At 37.0% G+C, this 16,017-nt stretch overlaps 1 protein-coding gene across 3 annotated transcripts in view; it reads right to left on the bottom strand.

The window, feature by feature from the left end:
* Positions 1–8,943, bottom strand: part of LOC129241449 (uncharacterized) — a 38,352-nt gene extending 29,409 nt beyond the window's left edge. Inside the window, exons 1-2 of one of the 3 annotated variants that reach the window (XM_054877775.1) lie at positions 8,790–8,943; positions 6,269–6,569 (exon numbers count right to left, since the gene is read on the bottom strand). In XM_054877775.1, coding sequence (XP_054733750.1) covers positions 6,269–6,569; positions 8,790–8,853 — 365 coding nt within the window. In that variant the 5' untranslated portion in view covers positions 8,854–8,943. Of the gene's footprint in view, positions 1–6,268; positions 6,570–7,100; positions 7,911–8,789 lie in introns of those variants that run through there. The other 2 variants (XM_054877774.1, XM_054877776.1) reach the window with 2 other exon arrangements.
* Between the last annotated feature and the right edge of the window lie 7,074 nt (positions 8,944–16,017).

Below are 16,017 nucleotides of genomic sequence, written 5' to 3' on the forward strand. Positions count from 1 at the left end.
TTCAATAGAATCAACTGATTTGTTGACATAATAAGGGATAAGAAAATGGTTTGCCTACAACAGAGGTCAACATTGAGATTGTGTTGGTGTATGTATACGGAGAAAATCAACGCAGTTAACACTCATACTGCGTCGTTGCCGTTCGAACAACGACTAATGCTGAAAACAGTGAAGCCCGCACGGAATTTCCTTACCGCATGCCCTTACCGTGCACAAAACTGAGCAAAACTATTTCCCGTAGATAACAGCTGTTTTAGTTGGTTACATACATACAAACAATATTTACAAAATACATCAGTGACAAAATGGACGAAGAAGACATCGAAATTTGCGAGTTATTTCTGAATTTATTTCAACTATATATTTTATATAAAAAATACAAGGACCAAAAAAAGTGCAGAAGGTATAAAGTTCGGCCATTAAATAGGAATTGGGGCACAAGTGGTTATCAAATCCAAGTGTTCCGCCGAATGAAAACATTGGAGCCTGATGAATTGTTTTCAGACACAAGGATGTCCCCGCCTGTGTATGAGCTGCTTTTAAAATTAGTGAGAAGTTCCTTGAGGAAGCCAAAACAGCGGATTGGTCCTGAGGAAAGACTATCTTTAGTTTTGCTGTATGCATATTGAGAAAGCGAGGCTTCAAGTCGATTAATATTTATTTCTTATGGGTTGTTTAGATATTTGTCACAAGGTGTATCTGTGAAGAGCATTGCATGGAGTTATAAGTTAGGTGCAACGACTGTGCGCGAAATAATACAGGAAACTTGTGAAGTTATCTGGCGGCTACTTTCTCCAGTTTACGTTAGCGAACCTACAGAATCCCAGTACAAGGAAGGCGAAGGATTTTTTTGATATGTGGAACATTCCAAATTGTGTTGGTGCAATCGATGGCAAGCATGTTGCAATCAAATGTCCAGCCAAGTCAAGTTCGATGTATTACAACTACAAACAATTCTTTAGCATTGTTCTGATGGCCGTTTGTGATGCCAAGTATACTTTCACTGCAGTAAGCATCGGGAGTTATGGTAGTCAGAGTGACGGAGGTAATAAAATTTAAATGTAATAAGTTATTTCACCTAATACATACATATGCATATTTTACAGGCATTTTTCAACTTTCATCGTTTGGACAGAACTTGATGCAAAATACTTTGCACTAGGGATACAAGTTGCTCATCATTCAGCGCCATTTCCGTGTTTTATGTGTTTGTACACAAATTTATAAATATACATATATGCATATGCATCTGCTTGTATCGACACAATGTTGCCATTGATATTTTTGCTTACACACTTTTTCACACTTCCGCGTTATCAGTTAAAATTTTTCATTGTTTAATAAACCAAAGCCAAAAACCAACAAATGCAAATAGTTCATTTATCTATAATTAACATTATTAAACAGTATTTTTAAGCTATTTTAACAAAAATTATCATTTTTCTAAGTTTATTTTGTAAATTATTTCGAAATGTACTGCTTGGCAACACTGCGTGGTGAGAGAGCAATCAGCTGGGTCAAAACTACGGAATTTTTTTAATAATCGTGAAATAAAATCTACGGTACTACGATACGAAAGGAAGGAACTTTTCGTTTACATGGGGTTCTCATTAGTTTGATTGAAACAGCTGGGTCGGAATTGCGTTTACGGGCTTCGCTGTTTTCAGCATAATTAGCAGAGCGTATGAATACACGTGAAATGAGCGGGCACAATTATACTGTCTAGTTCGCTATGACGCGGCAGCCGAAGTTAATCTCACAAGTTTACTTCGGATGAGCAAGAAAGTGAAAGGCTATTAAAATGTGGGAATCAGAGAACTGCAGCGGTGTAATGTTACTGCTTGCACACCGCTTCAATACTCTGTCTTTCTATAACTGAAACGCAAAAATTCCACAAATAAAATTTCAAGACCACTACTCATACTCAAACGCCAAGTGATTTGAGCTCAAGCATTCATTTCCATGACGGTCGAATGCAAAACCGCTCTCTTTTTGTTTGATCTTCACAGTGCATTTTCAGAAAAACTGCACGCATTTGAGCGGAAAGCAAAAGAGCGGTGTGTGTGCTGATCAATACCGCTATTACCGCGATTGTTGAGTGTATGAATATCTCGTATACTCGGGTGTTAGATTTGAAAGCAATCGTATATTCAACTCCGGGTAAGCGGTGTGACGTGTGAAATCTGTCAAATGAGGAAAACACCGCGTCGTCATCCCTTGCAAATAGTGAGATTTTCTGCAGTTCAATTCATAGCAGCGCACGGAAAAAAAGGATTTTTATACATATGTAGCAGTATTTTTAAATGAAAAGTTTTTTCTTTATTGAAGCAGTGATATTATTTTATTATATTATTGTATGTATATTACTATTAATTATGACAGAAAATAAAATGAACTTTAAAATAAAAATTGAAAACCAAATTCATTATTTTACAAATTACTTACAGTACAAAAACAAATAATAATTTTTCTTTTAACTTACTTCTAAAGATACTTATGTATAAAGATATAAAGAAATTTTGTCAGCAATAAAATTTGAATTCTCCGACATTATAAATCTTTTAAAAATAAACATATAATCACGCACACATTAATATATGTACATATCTGCAAGTAGAGTGATTCGTGCCCTTTGTTAATGCACTGCCGACGAAAACAAAGATAAAAAAATATAAATAAGAAAGTGGACTCCTTCGAGTGCTAATCATTTATGTATTGAGTGAACGCGCGATGGCATAGATATTTTTTAGCGGTACTCTTTTGCTTGTGTGTTATGATCTATTTGTGCAGGCGGTGTTTTCAGTATTTTTGTCATTCGGTAGCGGTCATATGCAGCACCGCATAGCTATAAACGAAGCAAAGACTGAACAAAGAAAGACTCGGATGTACAAACGATATATGTACATAGAACATTTACTGCTCTGTTGCGGTTCTGCTCAGCTCCAACACCGCTTAGCTTGCGTTGGTCGTACATATTGATACCGCTTTTTTTGTGAGTGGATCGCAAGTCAGAAAAATAGAACCGCTTGCAGTTCTCTGGTGGGAATGGCCAAGAAAAAGGTCTTGACTTCACTTGCATTCGTCTTTCAAATTGACGTCAGCTACCACAACAAAGAAGAAACGACTACTGTCTGTGCTGGCTAGGTCATTTATCTGTCAATCGGGAAGAAGAAGAAAAAATTGACTAGCAACAAAGTCTTGTCCCTTTTTGCCCTTGTCTAAGGAGTAAAGTTTCTGTTTATTCCTATTTCATTAGGAAATATAAGTAATGTAAGTAGGTCAGGCTTGCCAAAACTAGATATTTTAAAAGCAAAACAATTGACACCAGTATTTATATCCATAAATATCTATGGAACACATATTTACACAGGCAAGTGCATAAACACGTGTATGTGTGAATGTAGCTGGCATCTCCCATATAATAGGTATTCGCATGCAGCCTGGTTCGAATTTCCATCGACTATACGCCTAGAAGCACTAACAACCTTGAAGCAGAAATGAGTCAACCAAAGAATGAGTAACAGCTCGCAGGTACTTCTGCTCTGCATCAGGTAATTAGAAATTATTGTCAGGGCAAGTAATTATACCCTCGCGCACTTGTGCGAAGGCACGCACTTCGCGGATTGAAGGATTTTTTTTACATCCAAAAATTAAAAATCTCATTACAAGCCTTTTCAGCGAGAGCAAAATCTTGAGAGAGCTCCGATTTCTCTGTGCTAAATAAAAGGTAGTAAACTGAGGTTTATCATATTTTTTACTAAGAAAAAACTATTTTCCATTTCAACTATTTTTCAACTCGTACTCTGTCGAGACCCCTTGTGTTCTCGTCCTTCTGAATAGTGTAGTTAACTGCAAACCAAAAGATAAAAATTCCAAACAACGGAGTTGCCGTGTGTGAACACAATGGGCAACACCAAAAGAGAATTGGCAATGTTGAAGTTGCCTGTATGAGCGGGGTCTAACGAAACTCTCTTGAAAAAGAGTTGACAGCATTGAAAATAATGAGTTATTCGAGTTTTGAGGCATAACCAAGTATGATAGATTCCAAGGTTTGGCCTTCAGCTTTCGTGAAAAACGAAATTGAGTGAGTGACTTTGGCTACCAGGTCAACGGGAACTCGACAGCCGAGCTCTGCCCGCTCATTTCACACATATTCACACACTCGTCCAATCAGATGTTATTCAGATGAGAGCGAAGTAACCTGAGCGAAAACTGTGTTGATTTTTTCGTATATCACCAACACAATCTCAATGACAATGACAAACTGTTATCATGACCCCGGTTACGTCAGCCAATCAGCTGCTTGCTTCAAATTCGCTGAGAGCTGGTTAACGATCTGATATTGACCACACTTCTAAACTTTTTTCACCATGAGGTATAACCATACTCGGGAGCGGGGAATCGTGCTCAATAAATTTGTTGTTGCTTCCACATGCAAGTCAAGTAAGTCAAATGCGCCGAGCACAGAGATTGCAAGCAGAGAAGTGGCAAATAGAAAGGCCTACTGAATTGAAAGTACGCTGTCGTTGAATGCAAACATATCGAAGTTCCATTATCTCTTTGTTTCTGCTTTACCCACTTTTCTAACCCTTAAACGCTATTCGCTAGGTGTTCTAAGTTCTACTTATACTCCGGAAGAGATAAGAATCATAAATTCCTGTCGGAACATAAAATTTATACTGACAGATTTGCGATTATGTTTGAATACCGCAAGGTTTTAAATTGTTGAATATCCACCGTACGAGTTCCAGATTTCTATTCAACAAATCCTTATCAACGGATCTGAAGCCGACAAGCACGGGTTCTCTTTAAGATTCGAATAGTGGAAATCATCCCAATTGGAAATACGGATTCCAAATATTTTTCTTTTTTTTTTGACTACTAATTGAATGGCGAGATGAAAATCAACAAATTGCCAGGGTATTCCACTTTTTTATTATTTTAAAACCGATTGTCTTTGCGAGAAGGACAGTCGAAGTATTTTGTAACAAAAATAAATGTGAAGGCAACTAAATAACACTCCAAATGTGTTAACAGAGCTGAAAAGCATATATAATATTTATCCATCCACTCATCTCTCCAAGCGAAGGTTTAGTTTTGAGTCAAGTGTAGCTCATTATATGGACTTAGTTGCGTTTGACTAGAACTCTTTTGATGTTTGGGTATTTTAAGGGGATTATTGATTTAATCCGATTATACGAGAAAAGTACTTAAATATTGTAGGACAGCTAAAGGACTTCATTCCTACTCGAATGCTTTTATCTTTGGCTTTAGAAAATTTATAAGTCGAAACATCTTTCTGGGTAATTTTTGTGTTTACTTCTAGATTAAGTTAGGTTAGTTTATGATGAATTTGAAAACCACTCTTTTCTCATAGAACACAACTTTCTCACCAAAAACAAAAGTTTACCAAAAACTTTCCTACTTATATTTCCTCACACTGTGCACCGAACGGATATGCTTTACCCAAACGAAATTTCATATCCAATGAATATTGAATTAATATAAAGAAAATAAGAATTAAAAAAAAATTATAAAATAATATAAAAAAAATATATATAAAAAAATAAATATAAAAAAATATACATATAAAAAACTAACAAAGAAATATAAAATAAATAAAAGAAAAATTAAAAAAATATAAAAACAAAAAATAAAAAAATAAAAATTTAAAAAAATATATAAATAAAAAATAAAAACAAGAATTAAAAAAAATATATAAAAAATAAACAAACAATTTTTTTTAAGTTTAAAAAAATAAAATAAATTTAGCAAAGCGTGTGCCTTCATTGGGAAGTCTGAAGGTACCTTGAGTATTGGGGTTAAGGGTCTAATATTCCAATACAAAATATATACTAGGCAACAATGCCCCTGTAATTCCGGTGATACCCTAATATATTTCCTGCATTATCTTGCATAATTCAGGCATTTTCTGCAAATCCTAAGATTTGAAATGAACGTAAACCTATTTCGGAGATGTCTAAACGAAATTGCGGCCTTTGGCACTAAATTGTTGGATATGACGTAAGTGAATTGTGTTCCAACAGCTCCCATTTGAAAAATGTATAACATTAATGAAAAATATTTCACAAATCGCTCCGATTTCAAATCGTAGAATTGGCAGAAAATGCCTGACTGTCATGCTTTCATTCGATCGATTTTCCTGCAGGGTATCTTCATGCATACATACATACATATGCGCTCTATAAGTTTATACTTATATAAATTAACAAAAACAAGTGTAATATTTTGAAATTATGCTACTCACTTTCGCTCTCTTATGACATCACGCAGAAAGTCCATTGCATCATAGAGGCTCCATTTCGGCTTGAAGCCGTTGCCCATCAATTTGACGTGCGCTAATTCGCGTCGATAGGATTCCCGTAACGATTTGAAGGCGCGCGCCACTCGCCGCCCCGGTGCATTGAACTCCTTGCCAATCATTTCCCAGGCACGATTCTTCTCTTCTTCGGCACCCTTGAAATTAGGCAGACGGGAATCCCACAGTATCGGATTGTCGTGAACCATTTGGATGAGGCGCAGTTTGTCGGAGGCATTCCGGCGGACCACTGCAAGTAAATCGAGCGTAAGTAAAAAATTTTCTTTTATCGACGCATTTTGTTGTTGCTGCTGTTGTTGCAACTGTTCAGCTTCAGCAAATTTGCGTTCTTGTTCAAGTCTAAATTTTTTATTTAAATGCTTTGATTTCGGTTGTTGCCTATAACGTTTTGAATGTTGTTGTTGTAGCCGCTGCTGCTGCTGCAGCTGCTTTTGGTGGCGTTGCAACGAGACTGGTTTTTGTTTTCGTTGCTGTTCTTGTTGTTGATATAGTTGTTGTAGCCTAGGGCTACCTCTACTTCTACAACTTCTAAGCAATTTCGGACAAACCATTGTTGTTGCAATTGCTGAATTGACCGTTTGCCCCTCGTAACTATCTGCTATGGCAATCGAAACGTTTTTGAGATTATCATTATTGCTGTTGTTGTTAGTTTTAGCAACGTCATATTCAATAGCACGAGCTACTCGGCTTGAGTACTTCGAGAATTTTATATTTACATCTACTATTTCACTAAATTGACTGTTTTGAGTGTTAAACGCACATTTTTTGATTTTCTGCGACTGCGTCTGCGACGATGGCGTGCCCCCTTGCAATAGCTCCACGGCAGCGGCGGCGGCGGCGGTGACGCTAGCAACGGAGACGGCCGAAGCTTTAATCTTCATATCCAGCGCTGCCCCATGTTGACTTCCACCACTCGCACTCATTTCGCCACCGGGCGTATCCGAATCGGTTGATGCTACGCGCAATCTGGAATGCGCAGAGCACGACGACGCGCGTGAGGAGCGTGCAGGGGAAGGAGGCTCAATGATTGCGGGTATGACAATTGCGTCTGTTGACGTGAGCGGCGATGAAGCTGGCGTTGAACGCAAGGATGACGGAGGAGAGGTGACAGTCGAAACGATCGGCTCTTTAGATGCTTTTGTTTTTGTGGCGTTATTGGATGTGTTGGTGTTAGATGTATTGGCAAAAGTGCTACCAGCACTAAGCGCATCCATTCACAAACTGTTTACTTAAACATTCACGTCTAGTTTACAGATGTTTTCGCTCGATTTGAGTATATTTTATTATTATTTTAAAATGTTTAATCTCAGTTTTGCTTATTTGTTGTGTGCCGCACCTTAAGTCCTAATTTACGCGATCCGTAAACACTAAAAGTCTACGCACTTTCACAAATCCAGCTTTTCTACTTCGAGTTCTTTCCCTCATTCACTTTTTGCCTGCTCTTACTTCTATTATTTAAATCTTATCCTGGCTTTCCGCTTTCTTAGCACGTTCTAACTACCCTGTCGTTACTTTGCCGATTTTTTCTTTTTGCTACCCTCTCACGACCAAGTTTAAAAACCAACTAATAAAATCCAGGCAAAACACCAATCAACCAACCATCCACCCGAGCCCAAGCCGAGTCGAATACACAAACAAGGCAGCAATACCCGCAACGCCAGCGCCAAAGCCAAAATCAACGCGACGCGCATAACACAAACAACAACAGCGCTAACCAAATGAATGTGATATATAGGAAAACCAACAATAATGAAAACAGCAACAACAGCAGTCATTTAACACCGCGACGCCACTTTGTAATAACAACAAATCATGCTTCAAGCCGACGCAGCAGACCCACAATAGCAATAGCGAAAAAGAGGGAGTAGAAAGAGAGGGAGTAGAAAGAGAGGGAATACGGATAAGCCAGCCAGCTAGTCAGCCATGAACGATCGCTCACTGAACTTGTGTATGGATGTACATATGTATGTAGGAATGTGTGTAAGAAGAAAACGAAATTCGTTAAAGGCGACGACAACAGAAAAGTCCCTTCCCTTAGATGCATAGAATTCAAATCGGCTGTTGAAGTGAGCAGATATATGTATGTATGTATGTTCATATGTACGTACATATGTTATTTTTGTAACTGTTTTTGGCTGGTGAGATTTTCGCATTCTGTTCTACGTATTCGGCGTTGCCAACTTTTGAAAAGCGGCTCTGCGAAAAGTCCATACAGTGGAGAATTAACAGCAACTACCAATGAATATTTGTCACTTCATCTGTTAGAAAAAACCAGAGCACAACTTTGCAGAGCCGTGATGGAAATGCACATCAAACATAGCGCCTGGCACAAGGGCACTAACTAACACTCATACACACAGAATTATCAACAACAGCAGCGCGAAAAATATTCTATTCCAACACTAATAAAAGAACTTGGCTCAAAATTGCTTTTGTGTTGCCTGTTTACATTTTCTTTGCGTTCGCTGATATTGTCGTCGTCTTGCAGCCGTTCGTCTCTCTCGTTGTTCCATTTTTCCGTACACTATTTGTGTATTGTGTCGTCGCCCGCTTTGTTTTTTGCACTCGCCCAGACAATAACGGCGTCGACTCGGCTCACTAGTTCAGTTAGCTGACTGATTTCTTAGCTGCCTTGCTGGTTTATTGCCCGCGTCGCAAGAAATTAAATTTCAGTATGACTGAGAGAGTACGCCCGCTTCAACCCTCAATTGTTTAGCACCTAGTGAGCACATTTTGTTCGAAAGAAGCGCAGTGCTTTTGCAAAGGACTTGGTATATTTTCTTGGCATTAAAGCTAGTTTTTAATTATAGTACCTTTTCGGTGAGAGTCAACTAATTCATGCAAGGCCTATTCTATCAATCAAGATGATACATAGAACTCAAATCCGGAATTTAAAGGCCCTTTAAACTAATTCATTGATGAAATAAACGTATTTTATTTAAAATATAACATTTTAATTCATTTACATTTAATTGAAATTTTTTATAATTTAAAATTATTATTATTATCAATATTTTTTTTTATTTTTTCTCAATAATCTTTAATATTGGTGTGTTTCTTTTTTCTTTAAGATATTCCTTAACAGAGCAAAGTTTTGTTTCACCACGACAACGCAAGACCTCATACCGCAAGGCAAACGTTAGGCAAGCTGAACGAGCTCGGATGGGCGCTATTGCCGCAACCACCATACTCTCCGAATATTGCACCTTATGATTATCACCTTTTCCGTGAACATCAATCCCATATGAGTAACAAGAACTATAAAAAGGGATATCGAGGCGTATTTTGGCTCCAAGGACAAAGAATTTTTTGAGCGGGGAATTAATAATTTGCCTAAAGGTTGGGAAGACATTGTAAATAATGAATGAAAATTTATTATTGAATACTAAATACTTAAACCTCTTTTTTATTAATTTTAAAAGCACTTTTAAAAAACGTACGCTATTATGGACTGACCTGATATAATTTATAATTGTATAAATTCGTTCATAGCCAAGGTCAACTAATTTTAGACGCACCATTTTTCTTATATATCAATATTTTATACTGTATTTCTTCAATTTCTCGTCATTCCGTGGTTTGGCATTCCACATTTCCATATTGCCATTATTCCTACGTCGTTTTCCTCTTGAGTTTTGTCCATTCGGCCATACATACACAAAGTCATACATTTTAAAAAAGGTACTGTATCTTCATTTCATCCAAACTTGACACGCAGACGTTATTACTTAATATTAAAAAAAGGCGCACATTACATACTTCTAGATCGGTATAATAATTTTTAGCATTGACTAATTAATTAATTTATTTATTTATTCTATAGCCGGTGAACAATACTTCTTGCAGGCTAACAAAATATAGATTAGACAAAAATATTTCTTTTTTGATAAAAATTCAAATCTGATAAGTTTATTTAAAGATATTATTATTTTATAATTAGATAGTTTTTCATGCAACATTTTCGCTTAAGCAAAGATGGGTCTGAGTATGCACTTGGCTATGGCATCTTAGTGCTTAAAAGGTATTCAAAAATTTGTGGCTCATCGTCGATGAACTCAATACATTATTCTTGAGTGAAGCTACCAGCGTGGCATTGGCAAAGATTTTCTTACACTAATTTAAAATTTTCTACGTTGATAAGGATGTATAACACAATTTATAGGCACGACTCCGTCCGAAATGGTTGAAAATCCATATGACGACAGCAAACTATCAGAAGCTAAAATGTAATTTTATGGCAAATATACACTTTCTGGTATAATTTTGAGTGTAGACTTTGTGACTGCTTTCACTGGACCACTCCTAAGTTATTAAGTTATTTGTGGCTCCGAGTGGATAAGTTCCAGCAGTCGTGAATGGTGTTGGTATCTTGTAAAAACTTTAGACCCGCAGCACTAAATACGATACTACTATATTAACAATTTTTTATTTAGATTTTTGAAGTTTTCATATATTTCGATTTCCCATTTTTTATCGTTTGTCCATGAGCAAGTAATTGTGGAAAATCTATATGAACCATACACTTTAAAATTACAGAGGAATTCTACGAATTTTAAATCTTCGTTCGTAGCTGTTCGATTTGAGAGAAAAGATTTTCTTGGTTTCTATTACAATCGAACGAGGGCTTCAGTGATAAAGTTGAATATCTTTCGTTAATTGGGTTATTAAGCTGACTGCAATTTTTCACAAGTACACAGTTTGTGTACTCTCTTCTATTCAATTAGGCGTGAGCGAAAGCACAAAATTTGCCGAGCATTTCCAAGCCAGAGAACATCTCTACAAGTATGTGTGTGTGCATGTATGAACGCATGTTTTACATGAAAAATGAGAGAGAGGGCTTAAAAGGAAGAGTGTATCAATGTGGTTGAAGCTGTGACACCATAAAATTGGCGTGCCTATCAAATTAAGAAAAATCAGTGCTGATGACAAATAAATTGAGAATTTTTATGAGTACCAGGTTTTAGGTCAGCGAATTTATACTTCGCCATTTATACTGCCATTTACTAATGGCTTATTCTCTGTATAGATATTGGAAGAAAAAAAAATACTATAACGGAGTAATCAGTGCAAACGCACTTTAGTACCAGAAGAAATTGTCTGTACACATTTTTCTATTCGCGAATGAAAAGAAACATTTCGCTATGTAAAATATTATCATGTTTTGGTCATTGGCTACACATTTGCCTACCTCATCAAAAAAAATGTATTTTTTTTAGATTTTTGGACGACAATACGAGGGCATAACATATTTGATGCTTTGAAAGGATAACCACCTATAGTTTTACGAGTGACGTGAGATATTTTTTCCTCATTAAATCATAGATTTGCTCATTTCGTTTCCTGATATACTGGAAAACTGCCAGGTGCTCTTATTCAACAAGCCAGGAAAGCCAGCACACGATGTATCATTTTATCAAAACTATTCGAAAAATCAATAGCTTTAATAAAGTTATTGAGCAGAAAAACCTGATACCAGCGCATCAATTCGGCTTTTGCACAAAACATGGAACAATCGATCAAGTCCACAGGCTAACTCAAGTCATAGAAAATGTCTACGAAGAGAAATAATTGTGCTCTGCTGCTTTCCTGGATTTATCCAAGGTTTTTGATAAGGTATGTCACGGTGACCTTCTCAACAAAATAAAAGAGATATTACAAACTCAGTATTTTAAAATTCCATCTATCCGATTACTTCTTTCGATTTAAATACGCCGACACGTTTTTCGACCTGAAAGATATTAATCCTATTATAGTTTTCACATAGAGTTTTGGGGTTCATCCTTTAACTAATATTCACATGCGATTTGCCTACCGATCAGAACTGCGTCACAGCAACGTTTGCAGACGACACCGTCATCTTGTTAGTGCGAAGTATGCGGATTGAATCAATTGCAATTCTTCAAAAACATTTGAACAGAATCTGTGAATGGGCTGTTACCTGGCTCGTAAGATTAAATGAAACAAAATCCGTTCATATTGACTTCAAGTCCAATAAAATGAGATATCTTCCACTTTATATAAATGGAGTGCAAATCCCGTATCATAACAGGGCTAATTACCTGGGTATGGCTCTTGACCCCAAACTCAGATGAAGTGCTCGCGTAAAGAAGAAAAGAGAAGAACTTGGTGTAAAAATACCATATCTCACATGAATAGGCTGTCTCATCATGTCAATAGTCTCATCGACCAACGCAAATGATTTGAAAGGTTGAAACGCAAAAAGTCGCACCACCTCATGCAGCAATCAACTCCTTTGCTAGTTTTGTGCAAAGCAACTTCATATTAGTTGTATTATACAAAAACCAAAGAAAATTGTTCGTTAGTTTATTTATTGTTAAAAAACAAAAAGTGTAAAAAAGTAAAATAAAAATGTACAATAAAAAGAAGGAAATTTTTGCTTTCCTATCTAACTTGGAAAATATAGTATTTATGGTGATTGTGTTTCCATCAAAATCGTCAGCAGTCGTCATATCCATTTTTCACTTCATGCTAAGGTCGTTACAGGTACTCTCTTTAAAATTATGTTGACAAGAAAATTTAGTTCTGAATATGACTAAATTCGGCCTAAGTTCTAAATATGACTAAAGCAAATCTCTCTCGCTGTTCCCGATTCTCGCATTGTTCTCTTACACGCATTTTCTTGCAATGAAACGTTTATTATCATAAAAGTCTTTGATTCACTAATCGTAGCTTAAATACGACCGCAAAGTTTGTCATGATAGCCGTGCTTTACGCGAAAAAGATCTGCTCATCCTACGCCTTTGAGGTTGCTCAGGATGGTCCAAATAGCATTTGGAACCTAATTTGCCTATAAACAAAAGCCGCGTTAATATTTTTCAATGAACTTTTTTTCATAGGAAAGGCTTGCCATTGAAATTAAAATTTGAATTGGTCGAGCCAAGGAGCACCAAGAGATTTGGTGGCTCCTAAAATAGTTATGGTAGGCTAAAAAGCCCATTCTATTTAGAGCTCTGGAAAGAGGGTAGATAGACAAGGACGAAAGGAGAAAAGTATCAGAGAAAGAGGTTAGATAGACAAGGAGAAAACTATCAGAGAAAGAGATAGGAAAGAATAGAGAGAGAGAGAGACAGAAGTAGTTATGTAGCTCTGTGAGAATTTTCCACATTATTTAATAAATCTGTAAATATCCTCCAGTTTTAGAGAACGATTATATCTCATTCTCACGACATCAGAGCCCAAAATTCGTAGCCTTGCTCCTGCAAAGACAGGACACTCACAGAGAAAGTGCTCAGTGCTATCCGCCTCCTCCAAGCAAGACAGACACATTGGGTCCTCAATGATTCCTATGGTGGTCATATACTAACCCCATGGGTTGTGTCCTGTAATGATACCGACCATCAACCGAACGTCTTTCTTTCCAAGTTTTAGTAGAAAGTTTGACAGTTTTCTGTTCGGACTTGTCACAAAATACTTTGCAATTCTGCAGCGTTCTAGCCCGGACTATCACTCTTTATGTAAATTGCATACATCATCGCTGATCCAATTCATATTAATGCGGAACTCATTCCGATTATTGGCTCTGGCCCTTGTGAGGGAACCGCTGATCCACGGTTGGCCAATTCATCGGCAATTTCGTTTCGTTGAACACTGGAGTCTCCTTTAACCCATATAATTACAAGCCTGTTTTGAACAATCTTCTCGTTCTCCAGGGCCTTCAGTGCAGCCTGACTGTCACTCCAATCTGTTTCCCGCTCCTTCTCCTCTCGATTATCCATTCGGTTACTTTGAGGATGGCAAAAATTTCCGTTTGGAAAACAGTTGCCATTTCCACATAGCGTAGTGCTACTTATTACTATCGTTTAAGTATTATGCGGCTCCAGACCCTATTTCATTCATTCCGGCAAAGGCTTGCCATTAATTTGGAACGAAATTTCATTTAAATGACTTCCACAGCTAACTTCTTTTACTTTTCCTTATACGCAGTAGAGGTTACCAAGCATACGGTAAAGCTTATCCTTCACATTGTGGTAACTCCCCTAAATGTTTTTCTTCAAATGGGGGCTCGTGCATGTTTATGAAACCTTCGAGCAGTCGATGATTTCCAGGAAACGTTTTTTCAAGGGTATTTCAAGGTTGGTACTTCACGGTGGTACTCTTCAAATTTACATATAAAAAACTGATAGCAATATAAGTAGGTATAGTTTTTGTAGCAAAAGTATTCATGAAAGGATCAAACGTTCGCATTTAGTGGATGCATATTCCTTTGCGCTGACCATCTCTATATTAAATCACTATTCAGTATCATTTCTTTATCATACAAGACTTTTTGTATTAGAATATTGGTAATACGAAGTGGAAAGCTTACTAAATTCATGGACTATAAAACAGTCTATCCCACAAACAGTTCCTCTTCTATTCCCTGCCCTACTCTAAATTTTGGTTGTCATGTAAACTGGGCTACCTTCGCAGGTCTTGAGGGTGTCACTTCCTTCAAGAGTAAAATCACATAATTTGCCCTCTACATTAGAAAGATGACACGTTGGTCGACCCATAACTCTTTTGAACAACATCTACAAAATATTCTCATATATTTTATACGGTAGACTTAAACCGCATGCAAAAATCGTAATTGGTAGCTACCAGGACGGATTTCATGAAGGAAGATCAATAATTTTCGTGCTAGATCAGATATTGAAAAAATCTTGTGAATACAACACGGGACGTATGTATCATTTTTTTATAGACTTAAAAGCAGCTTACGGCAGCATAATGCGAAACCTGCTCTCCTCAGCAATAACCGAGTTCGATATTGCCGATAAGATAACGCGCTTGACACGGTCGACTATGCACAATGAAAAGAACGTCGTAAGTGTTCGAAACGATCTGTCACGAGAGTTCGCCACCCTGAACGGGCTCCGACAAGAAGATGGGCTCTCATGTCTTCTTCAGATCACCCGTGACTACTGTCAAAATAAATACATCATTTTTTTAGTATTCATTGAGATTTCATCATGGAAAGACTTACGCCTCAAAAACGATTACAAATCGTACAATTTTTTCACTTAATGCATAACGAAGAGCAAATCGAAGCCATTCAAGAACAGACATTACACCCATTGAAAACAACCGTTTGGTGCGGCCTATGAGCTGCGGCCTTCAGCGGGCTGCGGTAGTCGTTTCGACGAATAATTTATTACAATGGAATTCTGCACGATTATTTAATATGTATTCGACGACAATTTAGTGTCATTGGTTGATTTGTTTCAGTTTTTTTGTAAACACATCGCAAGTGACGTTAGCCCATCAGCTGAATCTGTTAAATTCGCTCAGAGCCGATTAACGGTCCTCTGAAGAGCACATTCCTACAAATTCTTTCACTCTAGGCCTCCTCCAAGAATGATAGAAACAAGATTGCGCCCACCAGAGAATGCGTGACGTCACATTGTCCGAGTCGCATAAATTTAGTGCTGTTTTATACCCAAAATGCAAAAATTTTGAAGATTGGTTTTTGTTTCTGTTTTTTATTTAAAGCTACCGAAACTGTGAGTTAAAAAGAAAAAACTCATTAATAAACAAAAGAAGGTTAAAAAAGGTCACTCTGAGAAGATTTTAGTGCTAATGAAAATTTGTTGATTCTTATAAAATTTGATATTTTGAAAGTGAAAATTTAATTTTTTGCTCCTTTTAGGTTATGCAAGAATATTAAATGCCCCTCT

The sequence above is a fragment of the Anastrepha obliqua genome, chromosome 3, assembly GCF_027943255.1.
Source record: "Anastrepha obliqua isolate idAnaObli1 chromosome 3, idAnaObli1_1.0, whole genome shotgun sequence".
NCBI classification, from domain to species: domain Eukaryota; kingdom Metazoa; phylum Arthropoda; class Insecta; order Diptera; family Tephritidae; genus Anastrepha; species Anastrepha obliqua.